Below are 26,323 nucleotides of genomic sequence, written 5' to 3'. Positions count from 1 at the left end.
CCGGCTGTTGAAGAAAAGGAAATATGTGAGCAACTGATTCTCTAATTGTATACATCCTCATGATGTATGAAGATGTACTGGGACTGGTTGTATAATCAGAGAGCTGAAAAGACTCTCAAAAAAGAGTGTAAGTTCAGTAAGAAATGGACTGCCTGGTTGGTGATAGAACACCAGTACAAGAAGGAGATAATTGAAAAGACTGGAGGAAGGCCAGGAGGAAAGGAAATGATTAAAAACTACCAGGGAGCGGTCAACACAATTATGGGAGGTTTATCTGAAGAGCAGCTGGAGGAAGCGAAGAAGACTGCAATAGAGTGGTCTAGCAAGGCTCCTCCTATGGATGTCCAGGCTGAGTTTGCTCAGAAGAAAGCTCCGGGTATGATGAAAGATCTTGCAACTCAGTTATGGAGGCAGGCTGGTATGAGGATATTCATATTGTCAGCATGGAAAACAGAGGAAGGGGAAGTGAGGATCAATGGGTGAGTTGCATTCTCATGCTCCCAACTGGTAAAGGGCTGATCAGGTTATCAGAATGGACTTCAATGAACAGTTGGAAGGTAATAGTTTTACCAATACAAAGGACTGGAAGCCCATGTTATCAGAGTGGAATGCCTATGTTGGAGAAGAGTTCAGTTGTTACGACTTGGATGGTATCTGTTGGCGACGCTCAAACAGAGCGTGTGTCGTCAACGGTCGAGGACGTCCTTGGGCTAGCCCAAGGTTAGGGGTCTTACTTGGCAAGGCTTCGGCAAGTAAGATTTGACACCTATGTCCAAATCGGGTAGCTTATGTCAAGCGGGTGCGAGACGATAAGCTATATCGGCCTAGGCTTACGACACCCGAAGGTTAATCATAAGATCGTCGTTAATTAGAAGGACAGAAGTCCGACTAGTTAACAGGGGCTTTGCTCATCGACGAAGTCGATGAGTAAAGGTCGAGACTATAGGCTTATCCGCGAAGGGCAGATAAGAAGATAGAATATAGACTGCTGGCGAGGCAGAAAGGATCACTCTGGTGAGAGTAGGAGGTCAAGAACCAAGTAGATTCAAGTTAGGGAATATAGTACATGGTAGCGAGTTTATATAGAGGACAGGGGACGTATTAGTGGGTGATAACTCGTACTACCAGGGAGAGGCAATCGGTAAAGGGTATAACCATAACAGGAAGGCACGTTCGGTCGAGGTAGAACGTGCTAGATAAGAAAGTGAGTCAAAGATCGAAATAAGAAGTGAAACGCGCAGGGGCACGATCGTGCAGCTGCGGATCTAAGTATAAGTCATATGTGCAACTGCGCACTGAGTCAGAGATTAAGAAAGGGAAAAGGGGATGCGTTGTGCATCAGATCATAGGTTACCGTCCAGACGGTAAGGGCAAAGGGACTGTCCACAGGATCAGTCAGGTGGTGGAACAGAGCATGGGTATGCTTCGTCAGCGAAAGGGTCCGGCCAGATGTACTGGCTCTGCTGGAGCGACAAGTAGAGAGCGAAAGGGAATGCGGGGATGAGAAGGATAACAAGGGTAAGGTTGGGGTAAGGGTATGATGTGAGGGCTGATACGAGGAGGATTAGGAGAAAAATGGTAGGGGCCCAAGCGTCTAGATGTTCTTGTAACATCGGTGAGCTTCTTTTATGTGCAATGTCAATTCATCCGGTCAAGTACTTACACCAAGTTGTGATACCAGCAGTTGATCAGAATGATGAGGATGACAATGAGGATTGGGGGGGAAAGAACAGCGGAAAGCAAAGGAGAAAAAAGAAGGAGTTTGCTTTGGAGGTGGACACCTGTGGGCTTCCGGTCATACCGGATATCGAGGACCTCAGCCTAGAGACAAAAAAGTCTCTCATCCGCACATTCCTCACAAGACACTACAGTATGTTTCATCAACTAAATATTTGAAGATTCAATCACGCAACTATATATCTTGCAGGGTTTTGCAGTCAGAAGCCAAAGGCTTCCATTCCTTGGTCCGCAGTGACAGGAGGCTCAGGATGATTTTATCAAGTCCAAGTTTTTACCTGCTGGTGTGAAGATCAAGGACCCGTCAAAGCTTCAGTTGCATGAAGCTGATAAGCTGTTAGAGCTCTGGCATCAGGGACAAAAGGACGAGGTTCCATCAACATTTGAATTCAAAGGCTGGCAAAACCACAACAAGGAGATGAGAGAACCAGTGAAGAGGACCTCCGGACAGGTGGAACAAGACTCCAGTAGTGAGGGGGAGGATAGTGATGAAGGTGCTGGCGATGGCATGAGGTCCGGTCTAGCAACTGCAAAGACCAAGGCACCAGTTAAAATGCCAACCAGGAAGGATGGAGCCCAAGTCACAAAAGCTGACCAAATGGGTGGAGCAGGAGTCGAGTAGTGAGGGGGAGGATAGTGACGAAGGTGCTGGCGATGGCATGAAATCTGGTCTGGCAACTGCAAAGACCAAGGTTCCGGTTAAAACACCAACCAGAAGGATGGAGCCAGAGTCACGAAAGCCGACCAGACAGGTAGAGCAGGAGTCGAATAATGAGGGGGAGGATAGTGATGAAGGTGCTGGATATGGTATGAGATCTGGTCTGACGACAGCAAAGACCAGTGTTCCAGTTGAAAAACCAACCAGCAAGCCGACTAGGAAGACAACCGGAAGGATGGAACACCAGTCAAGTCATGAGAGAAATGTAGGTGATGAAGAAGTCCAATTACTTCCTTCAAAGTCCAAATCAATTGGAAGGCGAAATCGAGCTGTCCAATCCGATTCAGAGCAGGAAGATGCTGTCCCGGTGAGGAAGATGCATGGAAAGGAACCTACACCAAAATCCATGGCACCTTCGACGATGCAAGCTACTTGTAAAACAAGGAAGACAACCAAAGCTCAAATTGATAACATGGAGCCAAAGAGATCAGCGAGAACCACAAAGGTGTCTTATAAAGTGAACTACATGCAAAGGCAGTGATCATCTGAATCCATAGAATGTACTATACAAGGCTAGAGAGTATCAAATGTATATATATACATCATGTTGACAGTCTATATATTGATATGAGTTGAAATGCCAGTAATAACTCATTGGCAGACTGAAGAACTTCCTGGCTCACAGATGCTTCTTCCGGTGACATTGTACTGTGGGCAATTTCCATATCCAACCAGTGGATCACCAAGTGCAAATCACCTACAGCGTGCTGAATCACAAATCCAATGGGTGCCGGTTCACCAACTGCAACTAAATACCAATAAATAACACTGATGTTTCATAGTATGGGAGACGTACATGACGGATCCGGAAGACCATGTACTGGATCTGGATCTGGAGTGGCGATTATGATGTCCAATGGCCTGTCTTCCTGAATGGATGCTGGAGCTGTCCCAAAGCCCATGTCCAGAGGTTTGCGAGAAAGTTGAATATCCACTGGATTCACAATCAACAAGGTAAGGCACAACAATGAGAAGACTTACTTGAGTGATCCGGGTGTACCGGATGGAGTGTACAAAATCCCATATCCAAAGGGTGCTCGTCCGGTTGGAGTGCATTGAAATCTGTATGCAAAAGGCGATTGTCCGGTTGGAGTGTGTCAAAACCCATATCCAAAGGGAGATCATCTGGTTGGATGTCCACTGGATCGACATGAGGATGGAACAAAATTAATGAATGACACATACATGAGTGACAGGATGCCAGATCTGTGTGAAAGCCCATGTTCAAAGGAATCTGTTCCACTTGCATGTCTACTAAAGTTGCATTGAACAGTGTAACACAACACAATGATGAGACCTACATGACTGAACCGGACCATCATGAGCTGGACCATCACGAGCCAGAACATCATGAGCTGGATAATCATGAGCCGGAATGCTGCAAAAGCCCATGTCCAGAGGGTTGTTGATGATGTCAGGTGCCTGGTGGGTATCTAACTCGCTGCCTGGTGGAAATCCCATGTCCAACACTGATATGGATGGAGGAGTCGATGGCTGGTCAACATTGTGTCGAGGGAGGAATCCCATATCCAATAGTTCTATCTCCGGTTGACCTGGGATGTGGGCAAACCAGATGTCTCCTGACCGGACATGTTCCATCTGCTTCAATTGTCTACCATCCTTCCACCAGTCGTGAGCTGACAAGACATCTGAGTCTGGAGAAAATCTTAATTATCAGTCTTTTGTAGCAGCACAAGACAACACTCACATTCCCCCATGCTGGTGCAATTCATCCAAGGGTTGCTGTAGATCTGCTGCTCACCTTGCTGCTCCAAAATGTCAAACACTACCAATGAATGTTTAGTGCCTTCCAGGTTCTGAAAATGGACGGTTGTGTACCTTCGGCCTCATGAGATAATTGCAAGTTATCTAGAGTCAGCTCTATGGATGATATCTTCTTGTGGCCTGATTGGAATTTATGCAATCTCATCTCTGGGAGATGATACCTTTTTCCAGCTTGCATCTGTGCTTCCAAAACCTGTGACTGGATACTTGAGAATTTCATAATGATAAAGTACGGCATGTTTTCACACAACAATGAAATTAATTCGGCATACCGAACTGGTGCATTGACCATGTATCCGGCAATCTCCGAGATGGCCCGGAGATCCGGTAGTAGTAAATTTTCCAACATTCATCATTCCCACCAGGTTCTCTTGTCCTAGCCAACCAGCTGCCCTTATTGTCTCATTGAAACCATGTCTTATAACACCAATACTTCTGCTGCTGCTGCCACAGCAAACCAGGCACTCATTGATCTTCTTGACAGGTTGAATGAGTTGGTTGAAGAGGTCCTCTGGTCACAGTCAGAGGAAGATAAAATGAGATTGAGCCGGACCATTGCTTTTCAATTGGTATGTTTCATATTCTGTTATATATTGTAATATTGATTGGGTTGTAGAACAATGCAGTCCGCTCTCACCTCACAGTGGCCACCTACATCCCCCTTCACCTGCTGTCAATGGCAGCTGAAATCCATCGCGCTCAAAGGGGCACTGCACAACTGGCGCAGGTACCGGATTGGAGTCATGTTGGGAACAACGAGGACATTTGCCAGAGTCATCTCTTGTATTCAAAGGCACTCGGTCCATCGTCCACTGCCACCATTCCTGCTGGCTCATCCTCTGCACTTGAACTGGCAGGTCTATCATCTGCTGCCAGAACCGGCAGGTCCATCTTCTGCGCCTGTCACAACCCAAATAACGAATTAATGCTTGGGCAGAGACTAGGACTTGACTAAGGTTATCACAACAAGAAAGAGAGGAGCAAGTACGTCTTGGATTGCTACAGTGTAGATACAAGAGGTTTGAACTAAGGAACTATCGACCAAGACATGCTACCTATATACAACTATTGAAACAGAGATTGAAACTGAGTTACAACTACTAACCAATCATAAAATAGAAAAGGGAATCATACCATAGAACATTGTAGAATATTAAAGAAGTATCACATGACCATATCTTATCTTATTGTATCTAATCTAATCTATTCACAATCAAAGAACTTGTCTTCTTCATCAGTCACATTGAAGACACGTGTCGTGGGCGCTAAGGGTATTTCGGGAATGGTAGACGCTTTCAGAGTAGGGTTAGGGTTTGACTTAGGCACTGTGTATTGATGCTTAGGAAGATTCAGGAAAGAATAATGGTTTGTTAAAGGTACTCGTGACAGCGCCTCAACTGGCAGGTCCATCCTCTGTGCCTCAACCAGCAGGTCCATCCTCTGCGCCTCAACCAGCAGGTCAATCCTCTGAGCCTGAGCCTGCAGGCTCATCCTCTGCTCCGGCACTGGCACAAACCTCAGCACCTCCAATCGCCACTTTGCCGGGTCCCAGTATCATCCTCAAGATCCCTGGTGGTGCAATGCCCAGCCCATCAAAACATCACAAACACCAATTTAGTGTCAGCCCCCCACGTCCGGTCAAGAGGGCAAGGAAGATAGCCAAGTCCAAGCGAATCTTGAGCAACACCGATACTGACAGCAATGGAGTTCGCATGGGAAAAGGACATGGGGTAAAGGGAAAGGGCAAAGGAAAGGCAAGAGCAAGGGCACCATTATCAGATGATGAGACCCAGGAAATGACAATGAAAGATGCCAGTCATGATCTGGAAGTCGAGGCAAGTCTCTTCTTTTCGCATATTGTACTAGCCTAACGAAAATATGCAGCCACCAAAACCGAGACAAAATGTGCTCAAAAAGGTATGTTCATTTGTTTATTATCAGAACACATTCACAGTTTTCTCAGAAAATACTGGTTGTTGACATCTGCACTCAACCGATGCAACCTTTGAATGCCAGAAACAAGGGTGGTGACCCTGCAGAAGACAAACCGGAAGAAGACATAGAGTTAATTGGCGACAAACGAAAGGTATGTATTTCTTCTACCTATTGGTGCATGCCTGATCCGGTTGCAGCCACATGTTGACCGGGTCAAAGTCAAGGAACCAGTATGTTTATTTCATTGCAATGCTGGTAAGTGATACTAATGTAATATTAAATAATAGTCGATGTCAGATATAAGGCATCTAGGAACAGAGAAGAGGAAGAGGGGGAAGCATCCACAGCTGGTGAGACAACCGGTCATTACTATCCGGTCAGCTCATACTCATCCTTAACAGCACCCTGTCAGTTCATCTCTTCTTCCGTGTAAGAGATGCACTGAAATGGAGGTTGAATGTGAGACCTGGCTCACAAAAAGGTGCGAGGTTGCCCATACTTGTACCCATTGCAACAAGTGGAGGATGAAATGCGACCGGCCAATGTGACTGGATGTGCCTGCAATCACTGGGCCCATACCACCAGTCGCACCCATCACCACTTGCTCCAGGGCCACCAGAATGGCAAAGCAGGCCAAGCAGTCTGGGTGATGCAAGGGCAAGTCTTATATATCTCATCTCATCTCCACTAAGTACAACTCTTTGCTATAGATACTCGGCAGCCTAGTCCTATCCTGGAGGAACTGGATGCTGATGTCGAGATGGTCAATGGTGCTCCTACAGTGCCAAGTGCTGCCCCAGTGGCATCCACTGACGATTTTCCCAAGGACCATTGGATCAAACCCATGGACAATAGTATCCTGCCTCCCGCACCATTTGACGAGACACCGGATGAGGTCCGGTACTCTCCTATTTATCCGGCTCGCACTCAAAGGCCCCCCTCTCCCTGTTACTACATCCATGCCCATTTCGTCTCATCAGTCTCCCCATCCTCTCAGCAATGTGCAGATTGAGGCTATGCTGGCCCAAATTCAGCTTGATATGGAGGAGCTACGCACACGTGATGATACCATTCACAATGATCTGTCCAGTCGCATCGATGAGCTGCACTGCCAACTATACAGAACAATTTGGCCTCCAGAAGGGACTGGTAGATCAGTTGACTGCTCAGGTGGGCGGAATTGCAAGGTACTTGAGGAACAACCAAAGGGCCGCTGCATCATTAGTCATCACTCCACCCGCATTCAATCCGCCACACATCATCGTCCCCGGTACCCCCATATTCCCCGAGTTCGGTTCTATCAGTGCATTAGGTCACACTGTTACCAACAATGTCTTTACTCTGGATGTGTTCTCGTCTTGTGCCTGCCCCACTGGAGATGGCTCGCCAGTGACAAGGCATGGGCAAGCACCCACATCTGGCTCTACCTCCACAATCAATCTGGTCCCCATCATGAGGGAATCCTGGTTCATCCATTCAGCCCTACTGGGGTACTGCCAGTACTTACTGACATGGTCCCAACAGAATCCATGCCTTCCACTAGCACCATTCACATGTTGGTCACCAGGTCAGCAAATGTACCCGAGGATGGTCAGTCTGTCTCGGCTCCCTTGCCACAGTGTTCGTTTGTGCCTCAATCACGCCGACAAGGTCAGGTCGGTGAGTGCTAAGCATGCGAAGGACTCGTCTGGGGATGGGCCCAAGTAATACTAGTATACATGATTCATTTTTTTCTTAGTCTATTGTATCTATGTATTTGATCGACCAGTAAATGTATTCAAGATGCACTGGACAATTGGTTTGTAAGATGGCCCTGATAAAATTGGATGTACCAGACAATAAACCTTCAAGATTGATCCACCTGGTGATGTACCTACTAGGGTGATAACATTGACCGGATGTCTGGTGCTACAAGTTTCTTCCAGCTTAGTTGTTTCGTTCTACATTGCATTTGTCATAGATACTATTTTACATTGTACGTTTGTATACAAATATCTATACTATATCACCTGGGTACACAAATCCATCTGGCCAACCTGTCTATCCGGCCCATCTGTGTGAGAGGTAGGTACACACATCCGCCCGGCCCACCCGTTTGCACCTGTCACATACATCCATCTGGCCAACCTGCATACATGGCCCATCCATGTGCGAGTACACTTCCTGTCCAGCCAATTTGTATACCCAGCCCACCCAGTTTATACCCTCGGCCCACCTGTTTGCCATTGGTACACAATACTCTGGCCCACCCCTTTGCCATGGGTACACACAATACCCTGGCCCCACCCCTTTGCCCTGGGTACACACATTACCTCAGCCCATCCGTGTAAGGCGAGTACATACATATATCTGGCCCATCTGTTTGCCCTGGTTACACACATCCAGTCGGCCAACCTACATACCTGGCCCATCTGTTTCCTCATATATGCATCTGGCCCATTGCTCTCTGGAAACCAGCCTTGGCCCATCCGTGTAAGGTAGGTACACATCTGTCCGGCCAAACCACTTTATGCCCTTGGCCCACCCATTCACCCTGGGTACACATTCCTCCAGCCCATCTGTTTCCCTCGGGTGCACCTGACCCATTCCTCTCCAGTAATCGGCCTCGGCCCATCCGTATGAGGTGGGTACACACATCCGTCCGGACAACCTGTATACCCGGCCCATCTGTTTCCTCCTCTGCACCTGGCCCATTCCTCTCCGGTAACTGGCCTCAGCCCATCCCTGTCATGTGGGCACACGCATTCCTCTGGCCCACCCGTCTCCACTGCACACCGTATTCATTACATATAATGTCCCATATAGTAGTATATCTATATACCAATGTCTATACTTTTTACCCTCGGCCCATCCGTGTCCCTCGAGAATACATTCCCTCGGCCTACCCGTCTCCATTGTAAGACCGGATTCACCATAATGTCCTGTATACTAGTACATTCCTATACTACTGTCTGTATTATATACCCCCGGCCCATCCATTTGTCTCGGGTACACACATGACCTCGGCCCACCCATGTATCATGGTACAATTATTGGCATGGGCCCACATGGGATAGCCCGTCCCCATTGGTACATTGTCATGTTTGGCTGCCCATCTGAGATGAGTGTATGTTACTGTATTATGTGCATCATAGCAGAAGTTACTGTAACTATGAAGTATATTCGCAATGCAACTAAGAACTACGAGAATATTCTGGGTGATCCGCAGAGTTGGGAAACGGCTCCTAACTACTGGATGATGATTGCTATGGGTCACTACAGAGTATTTAAGTAAGTATGTAGAAATTTGGAATACTACAGGCGAAGATAGTAGTGATATATTTTGGGTCCAATGTCCTATGTAATTGTTACAAGAACATCTAGACGCTTGGGCCCCTACTATTTTTCTCCTAATCCTACTCGTATCAGCCCTCGCGTCATACCCTTACCCCGACCTCACCCTTGTCATCCTCGTCATCCTCGCATTCCCTTTCGCCCTCTACCTATCACTTCAGCAAAGCCAGTACATCTGGCCTGATCCGTTCGCTGACGAAGCATACCCATGCTCCGTTTCACCACCTGACTGATCCAGGGGACAGTCTCCCTTACCCTTACCGTCTGGACGGTAACCTATGACACAATGCACGACGCATCCCCTTTTCCCTGTTCCCTTTCTTGATCTCTGACTCGGTGCGCAGTCGCACATGCGACTTATACTTAGATCCGCAGTTGCACGATCGTGCCCCTGCGCATTTCACTTCTTATTTTCGATCTCTGACTCATTTTCTTATCTAGCACGTTCTACCTCGACCAAACGTGCCTTCCTGTTATAGTTATACCCTTTACCGATTGCCTCTCCCGGTAGTACGAGTTATCACCCACTAATATGTCTCCTGTCCTCTATATAAACTCGCTACCATGTACCATATTCCCTAACTTGAATCTACTTGGTTCTTGACCTCCTACTCTCACCAGAGTGATCCTTCTGCCTCGCCAGCAGTCTATATTCTATCTTCTTATCTGCTCATCGCAGATAAGCCTATAGTTTCGACCTTTACTCATCGACTTCGTCGACGAGCAAAGCCCCTGTTAACTAGTCGGACTTCTGTCCTTCTAATTAACGACGATCCTTACGATTAACCTTCGGGTGTCATAAGCCTAGGCCGATATAGCTTATCGTCTCGCACCCGCATGACATAAGCTACCCAATTTGGACATAGGCGTCAAATCGTACTTGCCGAAGACCCACCAAGTACGACCCCTAACCTTGGGCTAGCCCAAGGACGTCCTCGACCATTGACGACACACGCTCTGTTTGAGCGTCGCCAACAGATACCATCCAAGTTGTAACAGTAATAAGACACGAGGTGCTGTGGACATGTAATAATGCGGTACGAATGTCAGAAAACGTGCATGGGAATAACTACACACCTAGTGAGGCTAGTTCGGATGGACAGGACACGGGATGGGCAAGTGCGTGCGAAGTGCGATCGGCCGATGCGATGTCCGAAGGTCCGATGCGCCAGATCTGATACGGAGTGGCTCGGACATGTGCGAAAGTGCGTCGGACATGTGCACATATGTTTCGGGTGTTGATGTGAGTATGAAAATACGTGGTTTCGAGCCCAACACCGCGACCATCGCTACACTGCAGTGCAAGGCAGGGTTCCCCATCTACATAAAGCATGAAACCACCCATGAGCACAAAGAAGCTGTGTGTCTGAGTCCACATGGGATCTAAGGATGCACATGAGTTAACATTTAGGCGAGCGTGAATCCGGCTCACCTTCAGATTGTTCTGAGAAATGTGCCTTGACGAACTTCTTGACGGACCTCGCAAGAGAGCCAGGGCAACGCCTAAGAAGCACAAGCAAAGATGATAAACCTTTGACAAGTACTGTGAGGAGATGAAGGAAGCGATTCCCTGTTGCAGGTGCTTCAACAGAATCATTTTCTAAGGACATGTATAGTGAGTTGTGGGATGCAGAGTTTCCAAAGCACGACTTACTGGGAGATGAGTCGGACTCAGGACGAACGTGGGGGTACCCCGAATCCTTTAAATGTTTTGTAATAAGGCGAGCACTGAACCATTGACGCATAGCCCATGTAACAATAAGTTCAGGAGCTATTAGTGCCATGATCCAAGTCTCCGCCGCAGGATATGATTAGGACTATCCTTAGGATTCAGAATATTAGGATGGATGGTGCTGTATATGCATGCAAAAAGAGTGAGCACGGAGCTGGAGATGATGGTCCATAGGGTTCTGCTCGTGAATGATGGCGCTTTAACAATCTCGCTAGTAGTAGTAGTAGTATTTGTTGTGTTTGTTGTGGGTGCAGCTTGGATTACTCCAACGAAGTAGAGGAAGACGCAGAAAAGTACCAAGCGCATTATTGGATGGGTGTCTTGTATGCATCCTGTGCACTATTTGTATTTCACTGGCGGGCGTTAGTACAGCGAGGGTAGACTGAGAATAGGCTGGTCTTATTTCTCGAGTGTTCCGACGTTCAGGGAAGCACAATACACGAGGCCCTCTTGCGCCTTACTCTCCCCAAGATTTGGGAGCCAAAGTACTTCAGCATAGTGATGGGACACCTATGACTCCGGGCATGCTGGCACCTCAAGGCAGGCTTGATGAGGCTGAACTAATTGTGTACATGTGAGCGTCATATTCCAAGTTGATAAGTACCTCTTCCTTTCCAAAAGGTGATGATCGTCTTAATTTATCTCCGATTCTCGATCAGCTGGGTGCTTCGGCACCTTCCTGGCGCTCTGAATGATACATCTGACAGCAGGATTTAATTTACTTTCTCTTCAGCCAGCTACCGTCAAACATCAGTCGTTCGTTTCATCAGCCGCAGTAGTGTACCGAACAGCCCTATTTCGCTGCCGTCCATGGCGATGTGCAAGGTTAAGTAAGACTTGTAAGGCAGAGTTTGTTTGGTTCGAACTTCGCGTCATACCAAACGTGACGGTCACGTGATCGCATAATTTACACAAGTTGCAACTGCTGGCAGGATCGGTACTAATTCAAGTCCTTTTCATATACCTCTAGGACCTAGGTCTCAATCTGCAGTACGACCGTGACACCGTCGCGGATCTTAACCAGGACAGAGGGATTAAGCTACAGCAGCTTGGGGATTACATTGGGTATCCTGTACAGTTTTGGAGAAGCCCACACCTGTACTTTTTAAAAAAAATATTGACAACACTGCGGCACGCCTGGATTCATCCTCCTAGTAATACGACAACAGCAGCCTTTTTTCTCGCACTTTAAGGCATGCGTGTACATCTCAAGAAATCCACATGTCCCCAATTCCATCTCCACACTCTTGTTAACTGTGACCCCCCAGAACAGTATGTGCATGCAAAAGAAGCCACATTTGTCTAGTGCACGCAGGAGGCGGAATATGTGAGCTATGACACCATTCTTTTCTCCTTCTCCCTCAGCTGTTTTTTATTCCTAATCGATGTCTTCTGTATTGTCCGACGGGAAGGATCTAAGCGAATGCAATAAGCTTCTCATGCGCCTACCTGTATGTACCATCAGCTTATAAAAGTTTGAATCCATGCTCAACGCTATCCGGGCACTCCCATATCATCCACATGCCCGATATCTCAGCTTCAGAAAAGGAATACGTAGGTGGCACTCTTACCTTCCATGTCCGTCTTCTCACTTGTTGGCCGCCTTCACGTCCCCAACCCAGCCTCTGGATTCGACCCCTCAAACCTTCAGTCCCCCCACAACCGTAGATTAAGATATGTGCATCGCCAAAGACGATGAATAAACCTGCCAGCGCAAACAGTTTGACACTAGGAGTATCAGAGTAGGCGCCGTAAACAGATACTCCACGCACCTATATTTTCAGGCACGCGATTTCTGTGTTCAGAGCACGGATGGATGGATGATAGAGATGAACACTACAACGTCGGGTAGCGTCCATTGAATGTGACTGTCTCATTGTTGAATTTGATTGGGAATGCTGCCGCCTGTTCGTTCACCAGCCACAGCGTCCAAAACAGCACAATTTTGCTGCTGTTCAGGGTGATCGCGTCCGAATATGGCCTTCCGTGAATATAAATTTTAGAGTATACTAAACGCATTGCACAAGTACCATAACCAAGAACTACAAGTGGGGCACCAAGGCGGTCCACAATACCGCCTTGTATGCATCAGGAGGAAGATTGCGTAAAGTGGTGAACATGAGCACCAAGACGATGGCACGTCCTATGATGTACACTACGGGAGATACGAGGGCCAGACAAACCACAAAACTTCTGAATGCATGCAACTCAGTTGTGCCTATAATGAATCCAACGAATTCACCAAACCAGGGTATGCAAGTTATAACAATGCCACCTATGCGCCATAACACCTGTTCCTGGTGTGTGGGGAAGGCAAAAAACCAAGCTATACAATGAATGCCGCCAAATATGGTTGCCATAATCAATCCAGAAAGCTGAAGAACTGCCCTCTCCGAATCTCCGAATTTGATGCTGCCATCAAATGTTGGAACTCGGAGCTTTCGAGATGTAGGAATGTCATGTGCGCCTATCAGTTCTATAATTGGGGCGAAGACTGGATGCAACATCCTGACAAACCAAGTGAGTTCGTTTTCTGTATGAACGCTAAGAGCAGACATAATGAGCAGCGGTAAACTTATCCAGGCACATACGCACTCATCGATGTGATCCTTTGGTGTTGACTCGGTCGACTTCCAATACATTGGATGTGGACATTGCACATTGAGAGGCTTGTCCCACCACACAGCATAAGTGAGGAAATTGAGAACCGCAAAAGCGAGTGTTCCCACTTCGAGCTGGGTGGTTTCGAGACGATAGATGGCGCGAGTGACGAGCTGCATAACAAACCAGGCCACTTGAAGGATGATCAATCCTTTCGATATCGCATTGCCTTTGCTCTTGTCGTGGATCTGGTTTGCTGTTAGGGTAGGGACGTCGATACACCCCTTACATATCAGTTCGAGAATCTCATCAGGCTGTAATGTATGGTAGGATTTCTCGTCCACGTGAAGCATGAAGCCACCCATGAGCACAAAGAAGCTGTGTGTCTGAGTCCACGTATAATCTAAATCTAAAAATGCACATGAGTCAACGTTTAGGTCAGCACGAATCGGGCTTACCTTCAGATTGCTCTGAAACATAAGCCTTAAACAGCTTTCTGAATGGCTTCGTCAGAGCATGCGTACCCCCATAATTTGGGTTGGGCGCTGGAGTAGTGATATTCACTTCTGGAGGAACAGTGGCCACTAGTACAGATGACGAATCACCTTCAGGATATGATATGAGAAAACGGGTGTTATCACGATCTTGAGAAGCAGGTAAGTCATGAGAAAAGAGTTTGGGGTGTAGCAAAATGGCTGCAGAATGTCGAGCTCACCTTCGACATATTGCTCCGCAGTTGCAGCTTCGACAGACCCATGATCTAGAAACGTGCGTAGTAAGTATCCCGAGTAACGTATACAGTTCCGGAAATCATGACCCACCTCCAGGCTGCTCTTGCGGCTGAGGAATATCAAAATGTCCAGATTCCTTGAACAGTTTGGTAACACGACGAGCGCTGATCCACTGGCGCATGGCCCATGTGACGATTAGTTCAGGAGCAATTAGTGCCATTGTCATCATGCCAAGTCGTCGCCATAGAATAAGAACGGGGCTGTCCTTAGGACTCGGGATATTGGGGTGAATGGCACTGTATATACACGCAAACAGAGTGAGAAGAGAGCTGGAGACGATGTTCCACAGGGTTCTATTTGTGAATGATGGGGATTCAGAAACGTTGCTACTAGTGCTAGTTGTAGTATTTGTTGGAGATGCAGCTTGGACTCGGATTACTCCAACAAGGTAGAGGAAGACGCAGAAAAGTAGCAAACGCATTATTGGCTGTCAAGTTTGGGTGTATCAAATGCATCCTGTTCACTTTGTATGTTTTCGTGAGCGCCGTTTCAAGGCAGTCCTTGATGTACAGCAAGGCACTAGGGTTTGGCATATTTGAAAGTGTTTGCCAGAATTTGCATGGCAAGCGGATGCTGGCGCTGAAGTGCTAGTTAAATGACCGCACCTCTTGGCCCAGGGCCTGACAGAAGTGTACGTACAAGGTTTGGCACAGCTGTCAGCTGTGCAGGTTCACGATAGATCCTGGAGTGGAAGAAGGTCCAATCGGCATATTGTACATCGGAATTTTGAAAACTACTCCAGGATACAATCAGCTCTCAGTGAAAGAAAGAAATCAGAATGCCTCACCGATGATCCAGAACTCCACACCAGGGGACGCTGATAATATAAACAACTTGTACGCCATGGCAGATGATAGACAGGTTGGCAGGTCATGACGTGATGATTTCATGAGCGATACTAGATGTCAGGTGTGGTGGGCCTGGTGGCTATCCAGAAGACGCCTCATTGGGGTATGGGTCACTGACTCACCAATAACCCTACGGCCTTCTGCACTGGCAGGGAAAGAGAAATGAAGATAGGTCGACGATGCGCAGGGAAGAGGCTAAACAGAGACACAACGAACTCCTCGTGTGCCCACCTATATGTACCCCGTATCAGCTCATAAACAACAAATCGATCCAATACGCCAACTGTGCGCTCCCATCGTCTGAATATTCACCACTTGCTGTATCATGACTTTCCCTCCAACCTTTTCTTTTCGCACTTGAAGGCATGCGTGTACATCTCAAGAAACGCACACGTCCCCATTTACATCTCCGCACTCTTGTCAGCCTCATAGAACAGTATGTGCATGCTGTTCACTGTTGACGTGCTTGCACAAAACGCGGTATTTTTCTAGTGCACGCAGGAGGTGAGATATTCGAGCTAGGGCACCATTCTTTTTTCCTTCTCTCTCACCTGTTTATTTTTCCTCATCGATGTCTTCTTCTATGTTGTCCGCCAGGAAGGATCTAAGCGAAATGCAATAAGCTCCTCATGCGCCTACCTGTATGTACCCTATACCAGCTTGTAAAAGCTCGAATCGATTCTCAACGATATCCGAACACTCCCATATCATCCACATATCCAATGTCCCAGCTTCAGAAAAGAAAAATATGGACAGCGCTTACCTTCCGTCACGGTATCCGTCTTCTCACTCGGTGGCGTCCTCCCCAAACCCCTAGATTCTTCCCCTCAAACCTTCAGTCCCTTGAGAGACGTGCTTCGCCAAAGACGATGAGGAAAACAGCAAATGCACACGGTTTGCGACCATAAGTATCAGCGTAAGTACTAGGCAGTTAGCTAGCGGCAAATCAGACTATCAAGGATAGTATAAGCTTGCACGTCCGCGAGTGACTTGATATGTAGCACCCACATTGATTTTTTTTATTGGAGTCAAAGTCAAAAGGGAAACTTGTCACCACCGCCTGAGGCCTGAACCACAATTCGGACCGGACTATAGATCTGATTCGATTATAGTGGACACTAGTTGCAGCGGGCTGCACCATTAGGAGGTTCGCGGTCCGATATCATTTACGGAACGGTTTCAAGTAGGGTTCGAACTTTGGAGCATATCCATCTTGCGCTGTGAGCTCAGATTGTGCATCCTTGAACTTTTTTACTAGGCTGGAGTTGGGTGCAGTGATTTATCCTCCAACATAATTAAGCGGGTACGGTCTGAGTTCAGCATCAACCATTTTACCGATGCTTGCGATGGGGATCACTATTCATAGTGAAACCGATAGGGTTCAATTAAATATCGACAAGGCTTTTGTATAGACATCAAGAACTACAGCCGAACGCCCTGCCGTCACTTGTCTGCGAATGTGTTTCATAAAGAGAAGTCGTGGACCCTCCACGTTGGACTCTATCAGGTCTTGTACAAGTTTTCATGGTTTCCACCAACACAGGTTGCGTAGGCCTCTGTGTGGGTCAACAATGTTTTTTATGAATTGTTAGATAAGTAAGCGCAAAAACTCTATATCATACCCCTGCGTGCCTATCATGCATCCCCCCGCCCCGCTTGAATCTCTTTCTGCATCTGCATCTCTCGCTTTTTATCCCTCATTCTCTGGCTTTCTCGAATACCAAAACCATCCTGAAAGATGCTCTGGACCTCCTCGAGGCTCAGCCCAGCAGTCTCAGGGAAGAAGAACAAGCAAAACAGCCATCCTAACAAGCACAACCCTGCGTAGAACCCAAATGCACCAGCAGGGGTAATTTTGGCCATGAGAGAGAGGTATGTAGAGCCGATGAGAAGGTTGCCAGCCCAGTTTGTCGCAGTCGAGAGCGATGTGCCAATGCCGCGGACTGCATGAAACGTCAGTGCGGAACTCACAGGTAGGAGAAGTAATGATGTGACCTTCGAGACCAAAGAGCTCTCCTTGCTGCCACGGGACATTTCCCAAACCCGTTGCATACGATGCGACAAAGATGATCATCGAGAGCAGAACAACCGCGGACCATGATCTGGAGTAAGACACGCCACTGACCAGATCGCCACCTGTATGCAGGGTCATGTCTATCAAATCCGTGTCTGTCATCTGGCCTATTATGCAGTTAACAGAAAACATACAATGGAATGCGATGCTGGCAAGGGCGAGGCCAAAAATCATGCCAGGTGCGGAGAACACCATGATCCTCCGTCGTCCGACGATATCAATATACTTCAACGCAAAAAGTGTGAAGATGAAATTTGTCCCACTGACAATGAGTCCAACTGCTGTGGGCTGGTTGAAACCTATCTCCTGGAATAGCGATGCGGAGTAATACATTAGTGTATTGAATCCACAAAGTTGTTGGAACGCTTGCATGCCGCATCCAATGACTTTACGACGTAAGTACGGCAAAGCTGCGCAAGCAATTGGTATGTCTTACTCAGTGCTCTACGATTTACGGGAACGGTGATCATGGAGCTGAAGCGCTCAAAGAAAGTTGTAGAGTTTGCGATTTCGATACTCTGCTGTACCGATGCGCGAAGAACCTGAAGCTATGAGGTGATTCAGACTACTTCCAGTGCTCGACCGACCAATGCTAATAATACCTGTAGATCAATCTGCTCAGCTGTGGCCTGCGAGTAGACACGTTCTAACACTCTATGCGCGGCCTCCAAATCGCCTCTCCGGATAAGTATTCTTGCTGCACAGCGAAGGCCATTGTTAGTCATCCCAAGGCAAATGGCGTTGTATAATCACGGGGGAAACAACTCACGACTCTCCGGTAAAAATCCCAAACATATCAATTGAATACCAGCTGGACAGGTACCAAGTCCAACCATCCACCTCCAACCACCACTCACATTGGCAAAGCCTGCGTCGATTCCATAAGCAAGCACCTGCCCAAAGGTGATCATTACAACGTTCAACACGACCATGCGCCCGCGCATGCGTGTAGGCGACAGCTCTTGTATATAAAGAGGAGCGATGCACGATGCAAGACCAACGCCGATACCGATGAGAAACCGGCAACCAATCTAGCAACGTTTGAGTTGGTGGTCAGTGGGTGACAGATAAACCAATGATGGCGCATGGGGAAGGAAGCATACCATACTCCAAACGGTACGACAGACTGCCTGTCCGAGAGCTCCGCCGACGAAGATAATGTCTGCTATGCCAAGGGCGGGACGACGGCCCGTCCAGTCTGACATTGCACCGGCAGCAAGGCCCCCGAGTAATGCACCCAATGTAGTGGATGACGTGATAAATTCCTGGAATGAAATGGTCAAGTGACCATGGAATTTTTGGACATCCAGCTCACCTTCTGTCCGTCTGATAACTGAGCCGGCCCAAGATCCCCGTTGATAGTAACTAGAGTACCAGATATTACACCAGTATCATAACCTGTTGATACATCGTATGTTCAGTCGTTCACCGTCTTATTTGAAAGTGAACCATACCAAACAACAACCCTGATATAGTACAACAAGCCACAAGAAGCCAGACAAACCAAGTTGTGTGTTTCTCGACCTCCGCTACGACTGCGTATTGCGAAGCATCCCCAGCGGCGTGTCCTCGAACTTCATACAACTCATCTTGCGTGTGGTCTTTCGTTTGGCCCTTTTCGCAAAAGAAGACTGGGTCATAATGGCAAAAGTAGGCGTCAGTGAGTCTGCCGACCACAGCTCAATTGTTTCTGAAAAGCGTTCTTGTACCTGCTCAGACACCTGGTGGAGTTGGATATGATTCGGAACATCATGGGGATTCTACAGCTGGTTTCTATCAGACAAATTCCTGATACTATAGATCACGTGGAGATACCGTTGTGGCTAGACCATTGGTCCGCTTGAAGTTGCGGTCAAGTTGCGGTGATTCAAATCAACGGCTGACTATAACATGATCATGATCACGAGCTTCCTAGTGAAGAGGTAGATAACATATTAATAGATGTCTCCAGGACTCTTGAGGTAAGTAAAATCTGATTTTATGCAAAGCAATAAATAAAACGCAAGCATTGCAGATTATTTTTTTTCGAGTTTTTGACATACAGCTTCGTGTGCATGCATGCAAGGTAAGTTTATAACTTGTAGTTTGACATAGATGACATTTGCGACACCCCATATACAAATGGAGACTAGGTTACAACAGAAAGTCGTAGACACGAACTAGGCCATGAAACACTTCGCACAGCTCAAAGCTTCGCCCTTGGTAGTCGAATCAAGTCCACAATAGCATCTGGACACTCCCAGTGAATGCAATGACCAATTCCCGGAAGAACTCTGACATTCAGTTTCTCAATTCCACGAGGGACGTGCTCTGCGCGACAAACAGCGCCGACCTGGGGATCTGACACCAGCACGGTAATCGTCACATGAGGGGGGATGTTTTTGAACAGGCCACTGAAAGACCATGGCCTGTTATGCTGTTCATAACAACAGCAGAAGTGTCAGTAGCAATCACTTGTCCGCAGTTGCAACATTACCAAGAAGACTCCATTGATAGTGGTACTGTTGCACATTGAAAATCCTAGTGCGTATAACACACGGTCACGTTGTGACCAACCAAGATCAACCTGCTCCTCGGTGGATCCGATATTCGCCACCTCATTCAGAAACCAGCTTTTATGCATTTCGATCGTCTCCTCGATCTCGAGGGGGGGGGGATCGAGGAGTATGACAGCGGTTTCTTTCATTTTGGGCAGAAATGACAAGAGCGACAATGCCACTAGGCCTCCAAGGTAATGACCTACAATCACGTCGTATGACGTGTCCTTGATGAAGTACGGTCGGAGATCCTCTGTAAGGGTGGACACACGGTAGTCGGTGCACCGTCTCCATGCATGCCCAAGGAGATTTGGCGCCACAACAAAGAACCCCGTGAAGCTTGTTGAAAACAGAGCATCATAAGCATGGTATCGCAAAACCTGACCTTCTGCTACTAATAGCTGAGCGATGCCTTCCCATGAACTCGAGCACATAGCTAACCCATGAATAAGAAGAGCTTTCCTGGGAGCGTCTGGAGATCCCCACTGGGACCCTGAATTTGAGGTGTACATATCTATATGGCTTGCCAGTGGATGATCAAAATTCTGCTAGCGGAGCCTGTCTGAGTGAAGAGATTCAAAATTCGAGTCTGACCATGATGGAGGCAGGCGCTAGAAGAGGAAGTAGCATGTAGGTAACCGTAAATGTATGCGTTTGAAGGGTGTGCAGCACATACTGACCAAAGTAGCTGTATGACACTGAGACAGGACTTATCCCTCTATCGATAAATGCCACGAATAAGCCCTTCATCAAAGGAAGGCGCCCTGGGGCTGACGGAAATCCGATTCTGGTGATATGACGTGTCATCTGCTTAAATGTGAGAGCTACTTGGGTAAATGAAGGAAGAACTGATCTCACCGCTCTCTAAATAGTATCATAAGTCCGCTTCACAGGGAATATGCCAGAGGGACAACCCCGGCTTCTATTATTATTGTTGTTGTTAGCGCGACAAAACATTTTACATCTTCTCCTACCTTCTCACAGCTTGCCGCTATCAGGCTGTATAGTTTTTTTCCGTGTGCAACAGGTCGAGATGTCGAACCAAGGACAGTGTGCATATTGAGACACGGAGAGGGAATGTTAAGGGTACGGTTAGGTTACATGCAGTCTGACTGACGGAGACTAGGGCAGTCTGGTCTTAGCGTACAGGTCCAGTGTTAGAACAGTGTTCACTTGGTTGAATTGTCAATGCACGGTTAAGATACCCTCTCCGCAGTAATCATATCCCACCTGTGAATGATTCTGCTTTCAAGTCTCCATCAATCTTCTGCTGTCCATTCTGCTACTAGCGCAACTCGAATAGTTCGCGGAACACGTAGATCAAGTAGATAATGGTTACTGGTGCTGTAAAGAGGTGTCTTGACGGCTGTGAGGACTAGAAGCGAACGGCACTCTAGCAGACTATCACAGGCGCATGTGTGTAATAGGCGAAGGCTAGGCTGAGTTCATGCTATGAACTACTGATTGTAATCATGATACAGGTCCGTGCCTCGAGGGGACTCAGAATCCACCCAGACTCACAGCACGACGACAGGACACAACGACGGGTAAATGGAGCCACCATGGGCATTTTGGTCTTGAAGTGTTTTTATTGAAGAAACTTGCATGGCCTGTGAGTTAAGGACATAAGCATACGGATAAGCGCCATCAAGTATCTTTGTTACCTCCACTCCACAATTGGGACGTGACATCTGCCAACAGCAATTGAAATAAGCCTTCCGAGTTGCAAATGGCGCTAGATCACGGATCAACAAGCTCGCAAAAATAGAAACACGTCACTCCGTAGTACGCGAGTATGTGAGATGGTATTGAAACGAAGCCTTGGCTATTGCTTGTACAAACTTGGTATGATGAAAGGAATCAGTTCAAGATAGGTGATTACTCAAACCAAGGACTCACAGTGGTAGAAAATGTTTATCCTGAAAAACTTCCAGGACGGCCCATACGACTCGGTACTTTGTGGAAGAGAGGCGCAGTTATAGCTGCAGAAGATTTGCAAATATCAATAACCCACCTTAAACTACATGCCGCATAACATCCCTTCTTCCTATTTCATTTCTTTACGCAGACCGCTAGGGCCACTCGTGAGCAACGTTTGACGCATGACAATGTCACCATTGAAGAGTGAACAGATTGTCCGAAGATTAGAATACTATAAAAGTGACACGAATACAGATTGTTGCAGAGATATTACCATGAGGCTCTCAAAGCGCGCCACTCTTGTTTTTTTCCTCGCAGCAGGTAGTGTTACTGGTTATGGTTTTCCTGATTGCGAATACGGACCTCTAGCGAGCAATGCAGTCTGCAACACTGCTCTTGACCCCATTACACGGGCAACTTCCTTGGTCAAGCTGTTCACTATTCCAGAGTTGATCAATAATACTGTCAACACGTCTCCTGGGGTTCCTCGTCTCGGTTTACCAGGGTACGAGTGGTGGTCAGAAGCTTTGGTAAATGATAAATGTTTAAGAGAGGTTCGGAGTCTGCCGAGACTGACTTGCTTGTGTCCAGCACGGAGTAGCGAAAAGTCCAGGTGTTAACTTCTCGACGTCAGGCGAATTTAGCCATGCAACATCGTTTCCCCAGCCGATCCTTATGGGTGCTGCGTTTGACGACGAGTTGATCAAGTCTGTTGGAAACATTGTGGGTATGGAGGGACGTGCCTTCAATAACTATGGGCACGCAGGTCTGGACTTCTGGACACCAAATATTAATCCGTTCAAAGACCCTCGATGGGGCAGAGGACAGGAAACACCTGGAGAAGACCCGTACTACCTCTCCAAATACGTATACAACTTCGTGGTTGGCTTGCAAGGTGGTCTTGACCCGGAGCCTTACTACCAGGTCGTTGCCACCTGTAAACACTTTGCGGGCTACGATCTTGAGGACTGGGATGGCAATGCTCGATATGGCTTTAATGCACTGATCACTTCTCAAGATCTCGTGGAATACTATCTGCCTCCATTCCAGACTTGTTATAGAGATGCCAAAGCTGGCGCTGCCATGTACGTACTACCAGTCTACCACAGCTCCTTGCGCCGTATTAATATATCGATCTATCTCACCTATTGATAATGTAGGTGCTCGTACAATGCTATCAACGGTGTTCCTTCTTGCGCAGATACATACTTGCTTCAAGACATTCTTCGTGATTTCTACGGCTTCACACAAGACCGATTGGTATGCTCAAAGTTACTTTGTTTGTGTATAGTGAGTTAATGACTTGCTAATAGATCACGGGTGATTGTGGCGAGTAGAATCTGAACAGTTACTTGACCTGATGATCAAGCCTCACTCAGGTGCCATCCAAAATATCTACTCTCCCCACAACTATTCCACCCCTCAACTCGCTGTAGCAGACGCACTCAAGGCGGGAACTGACATCGATTGTGGAACCTTCTATACAGAGTGGTTGCCAATCGCATACGAAGAATCTCTTATCACAGAGACCGACCTACGCACAGCTCTGGTTCACCAATACGCATCACTCGTCCGGTATGGCGCCTTTCCGCATGACGATGTTGTTTACTGATACAGTATCTCAGCCTCGGTTACTTTGATCCAGAAGATCGGCAACCTTACAGAACATACAACTGGAGTAACATCAATGCTCCTACCGCCCGACAGCTTGCATACCAAGCTGCTGTAGAGGGTATTGTTCTCCTGAAGAACGATGGTACTCTGCCACTCTCGAGTAGCATCAATAACATTGCCTTGATCGGCCCGTGGGCAAACGCAACCACCCAAATGCAAGGTAACTACTATGGTGTCGCTCCCTATCTCATCAGCCCCGTCATGGGCGCGATGGATGATGGTTATAACGTCACCTACGTGTTGGGCACTCACATTGTATCTAATGACACGAGTGGATTTGATGCTGCTGTTGCGGCTGCAAAGGAAGCAGATGCCATCATCTACGCTGGGGGTATTGATCACACTGTCGAGGCCGAGACCCTGGACCGCTATACGATTACTTGGCCCGGCAATCAGCTTGACCTTATTGCTGAGCTTCAGACAATAGGCAAGCCTTTGGTCGTGGTGCAATTTGGCGGCGGACAACTCGATGACTCTGTTCTCAAGGGCAATGCTTCTGTCAGTTACCAATTCCACTTTTCTAGCCAACTTGCTCAATAGTTGGTTTAGGTCAATGCGCTTGTTTGGGCAGGGTATCCAGGTCAGAGTGGCGGAAAGGCTGTCTTCGACATTCTCAGTGGCAAGGTTGCGCCTGCTGGGCGCCTTCCCATCACGCAGTACCCAGAAAACTATGTCAACGAGATTCCCATGACGGATATGAACCTCCGTCCTAACTCGACGAGTCCGGGTCGTACCTATATCTGGTACACCGACACGCCTGTTTACGAATTCGGATATGGCGAGCACTACACTACATTCTCTTGCAAATGGGTGCAAGCCCCCGCAACATCATACAGCATCCAAGCTCTCGTTGATGCAGGGAAGCATGCTGCGTACTTGGACAGCGCACTATTTGCTACGCTCGCTGTCAGTGTAACGAACACCGGAAACAGTATGTGGCCCACAATTTGTTACGCCACACTATCTCATTTCCTTATTTTCAGGAACATCTGACTATGTTTCCCTTCTTTTCGCCAGTGGCACATATGGAGATGCTCCCTACCCTAACAAGAATCTTGTCAGCTACGCCCGCTCTCACAGCATTGCACCAGGCGCTACTGCAATAGCTGAGCTACCGATTGCACTTGGTAATCTCGCAAGAGCAGATACCAATGGCAACTTTTGGCTCTACCCCGGCACTTATGAGCTTGTGCTCGACACCACTAGAGTCTTGAACTCTCAATTCAAATTGACAGGAAGTGCTGCACGGCTCACATCCTTCCCGCAAAACACTATGACTTCATAACGTCGCACAGCCCTCGACGTCTCACGATTGACGCTCTGCGCATGTCGTGACTTTGACTGTTTGTCACGATTACATGGGCAATTGGAACTTGATGCTCCGGGCAATCACTAGATCTAATAATCTTCGTCGTGGGTAGTCAATATATTGTCGGATTGGAAACTAAGGGGAGGTACGGCGTAAGAAGCTGTGTGATGGCTCTTTTAATCAGCCGGCGCTTGGCGCCTGTCCTTTTCAATAATAACGATATACACGATGGTAAAGATTCCCGCACCTTCACTGATCTTCTAGCCCATAGACAGTGTTCTCGCCGTGGCTGTAACCGGCATGCCAAGGGATGCTGCCATTATGATGTCATCAACACTGTAAGATATTCCATACGGTGGGTATTGCAATGTGGTCACTCTGTTTCGTACGGGTGGTTGACAATTCTTCAGGCTTTTTTACTTGCGTGTTATTTGTTGTTTGATCTACTTACAACAGGACATCAACTTGTGGTGGCTGTCCTACTGTTGATACAGTCAGCGCTTCTTGCTTCTCACATCTGATATCATTTGCTAACATCATACAAGCACATCGTCGTCATCGACGTCATCTGTGCCGAAGATGGACTGGTAAATATCGCGACATATTTCTAGGTGAACCGGCAACATTCTTCGTGGACGTTTTCAAATCATATACCGGAAGCCTTGCATGTCACGCAAACTCTGTTTGCTGTGGTAGGTTCATATTTTATCTGCTAGTTTAGGACCCTTTGAGCTGATAGAAGCGTTAAAAGATCTACTGGTGTTATATTATGTGGATATCTATCCGTGTCATCATGCATCGGCGTCGCAGGTCAGGTGGTAGTGATACTCAGGATGCAGTGTTGTCAGATGATTGCCTCGCAGCGATTGACATTTATGCGTTATTGAAAAGCCGAGCTTCGATCTATTAGGCCATGCCGATCATGTCCATTGCCTTCTACATCGTGCAAGCAATAGAAACCGTCGCTTCTCGACTATTCCTAGAATGACAACGAGTGAGACTGAACAGGGAAACTCATGGTCATATCTACGGACCCTCCATGTGCCCCAATTGACCTGTGATTGGACTTCAGTCTACGGAACAAGAACTAAAGACCGATCATCGATCGATACGCACAGCTGACTGAACGAGCCCTGCAAAATGTGGTCATAGATTCCGCGCTTTTCGTATGTGCTTCTACTTCCACACTCGCACTCAGCCTCCTGCCATGATTTGTTGTGTTCACATGGACATTTCGAAATCATTATGATGCTCCAGTAGCACCGTTTGCTCATCGCTGACAGAAAGGATTGCAAATGTTGTTAGCTATTGTTAGATCGACTTCGGAGC

The 26,323-nt window shown here is 47.4% G+C and overlaps 10 protein-coding genes across 10 annotated transcripts; 4 read left to right on the top strand and 6 right to left on the bottom strand.

Annotated features, from left to right (window-relative positions):
* Positions 1 to 72: 72 nt before the first annotated feature.
* EDB93DRAFT_1252587 (uncharacterized protein) lies at positions 73 to 763 on the top strand (the record flags this gene model as incomplete). The annotated part of the gene is made up of 2 exons (XM_041453303.1): positions 73 to 479; positions 532 to 763. 2 exons carry the CDS (start codon positions 73 to 75, stop codon positions 761 to 763), a joined length of 639 nt encoding a protein of 212 aa, XP_041305558.1.
* Positions 764 to 1,635: 872 nt separating this feature from the next.
* On the top strand, positions 1,636 to 2,936 carry EDB93DRAFT_1252586 (uncharacterized protein; the record flags this gene model as incomplete). The annotated part of the gene is made up of 4 exons (XM_041453302.1): positions 1,636 to 1,870; positions 1,928 to 1,971; positions 2,030 to 2,250; positions 2,306 to 2,936. 4 exons carry the CDS (start codon positions 1,636 to 1,638, stop codon positions 2,934 to 2,936), a joined length of 1,131 nt encoding a protein of 376 aa, XP_041305557.1.
* A 110-nt stretch (positions 2,937 to 3,046) lies between these two features.
* Positions 3,047 to 4,478, bottom strand: EDB93DRAFT_1252585 (uncharacterized protein; the record flags this gene model as incomplete). Its single annotated transcript, XM_041453301.1, has 8 exons — positions 3,047 to 3,103; positions 3,157 to 3,203; positions 3,252 to 3,389; positions 3,437 to 3,595; positions 3,641 to 3,709; positions 3,757 to 4,110; positions 4,164 to 4,241; positions 4,295 to 4,478. The coding sequence occupies 8 exons, from the start codon at positions 4,476 to 4,478 to the stop codon at positions 3,047 to 3,049; spliced, it is 1,086 nt and encodes a 361-aa protein (XP_041305556.1).
* Positions 4,479 to 4,653: 175 nt separating this feature from the next.
* EDB93DRAFT_1105723 (uncharacterized protein) lies at positions 4,654 to 7,981 on the top strand (the record flags this gene model as incomplete). Its single annotated transcript, XM_041447528.1, has 13 exons — positions 4,654 to 4,809; positions 4,857 to 5,097; positions 5,672 to 6,099; positions 6,125 to 6,157; positions 6,204 to 6,326; positions 6,373 to 6,430; positions 6,488 to 6,551; positions 6,577 to 6,656; positions 6,886 to 7,070; positions 7,156 to 7,234; positions 7,266 to 7,674; positions 7,743 to 7,834; positions 7,944 to 7,981. 13 exons carry the CDS (start codon positions 4,654 to 4,656, stop codon positions 7,979 to 7,981), a joined length of 1,986 nt encoding a protein of 661 aa, XP_041305555.1.
* A 502-nt stretch (positions 7,982 to 8,483) lies between these two features.
* On the bottom strand, positions 8,484 to 9,070 carry EDB93DRAFT_1105722 (uncharacterized protein; the record flags this gene model as incomplete). The annotated part of the gene is made up of 3 exons (XM_041447527.1): positions 8,484 to 8,542; positions 8,578 to 8,899; positions 8,951 to 9,070. 3 exons carry the CDS (start codon positions 9,068 to 9,070, stop codon positions 8,484 to 8,486), a joined length of 501 nt encoding a protein of 166 aa, XP_041305554.1.
* A 1,507-nt stretch (positions 9,071 to 10,577) lies between these two features.
* Positions 10,578 to 11,292, bottom strand: EDB93DRAFT_1105721 (uncharacterized protein; the record flags this gene model as incomplete). The annotated part of the gene is made up of 3 exons (XM_041447526.1): positions 10,578 to 10,891; positions 10,941 to 11,108; positions 11,163 to 11,292. The coding sequence occupies 3 exons, from the start codon at positions 11,290 to 11,292 to the stop codon at positions 10,578 to 10,580; spliced, it is 612 nt and encodes a 203-aa protein (XP_041305553.1).
* Positions 11,293 to 13,204: 1,912 nt separating this feature from the next.
* On the bottom strand, positions 13,205 to 15,140 carry EDB93DRAFT_635831 (uncharacterized protein). The gene is made up of 5 exons (XM_041456937.1): positions 14,663 to 15,140; positions 14,557 to 14,601; positions 14,300 to 14,485; positions 13,836 to 14,250; positions 13,205 to 13,784 (listed from the first exon to the last, which is right to left on the bottom strand). Exons 1-5 carry the CDS (start codon positions 15,051 to 15,053, stop codon positions 13,283 to 13,285), a joined length of 1,539 nt encoding a protein of 512 aa, XP_041305552.1. The 5' UTR covers positions 15,054 to 15,140; the 3' UTR covers positions 13,205 to 13,282.
* A 1,975-nt stretch (positions 15,141 to 17,115) lies between these two features.
* Positions 17,116 to 19,194, bottom strand: EDB93DRAFT_1241782 (general substrate transporter; the record flags this gene model as incomplete). The annotated part of the gene is made up of 10 exons (XM_041451922.1): positions 17,116 to 17,423; positions 17,476 to 17,634; positions 17,689 to 17,940; positions 17,991 to 18,102; positions 18,157 to 18,251; positions 18,324 to 18,585; positions 18,658 to 18,819; positions 18,870 to 18,952; positions 19,009 to 19,089; positions 19,137 to 19,194. 10 exons carry the CDS (start codon positions 19,192 to 19,194, stop codon positions 17,116 to 17,118), a joined length of 1,572 nt encoding a protein of 523 aa, XP_041305551.1.
* Positions 19,195 to 19,739: 545 nt separating this feature from the next.
* Positions 19,740 to 20,603, bottom strand: EDB93DRAFT_1105718 (Alpha/Beta hydrolase protein; the record flags this gene model as incomplete). Its single annotated transcript, XM_041447525.1, has 2 exons — positions 19,740 to 19,970; positions 20,031 to 20,603. The coding sequence occupies 2 exons, from the start codon at positions 20,601 to 20,603 to the stop codon at positions 19,740 to 19,742; spliced, it is 804 nt and encodes a 267-aa protein (XP_041305550.1).
* A 1,683-nt stretch (positions 20,604 to 22,286) lies between these two features.
* Positions 22,287 to 24,970, top strand: EDB93DRAFT_1252579 (glycoside hydrolase family 3 protein; the record flags this gene model as incomplete). The annotated part of the gene is made up of 8 exons (XM_041453300.1): positions 22,287 to 22,541; positions 22,603 to 23,096; positions 23,172 to 23,271; positions 23,325 to 23,331; positions 23,391 to 23,586; positions 23,637 to 24,183; positions 24,235 to 24,616; positions 24,669 to 24,970. The coding sequence occupies 8 exons, from the start codon at positions 22,287 to 22,289 to the stop codon at positions 24,968 to 24,970; spliced, it is 2,283 nt and encodes a 760-aa protein (XP_041305549.1).
* Between the last annotated feature and the right edge of the window lie 1,353 nt (positions 24,971 to 26,323).

Source organism: Suillus bovinus, assembly GCF_016758785.1.
Source record: "Suillus bovinus strain UH-Sbo-P2 chromosome Unknown EDB93scaffold_47, whole genome shotgun sequence".
NCBI classification, from domain to species: Eukaryota; Fungi; Basidiomycota; class Agaricomycetes; order Boletales; family Suillaceae; genus Suillus; species Suillus bovinus.
The sequence above is the reverse complement of the archived record's forward strand: the minus strand, read 5'-3'. Positions and strand labels throughout refer to the sequence as shown.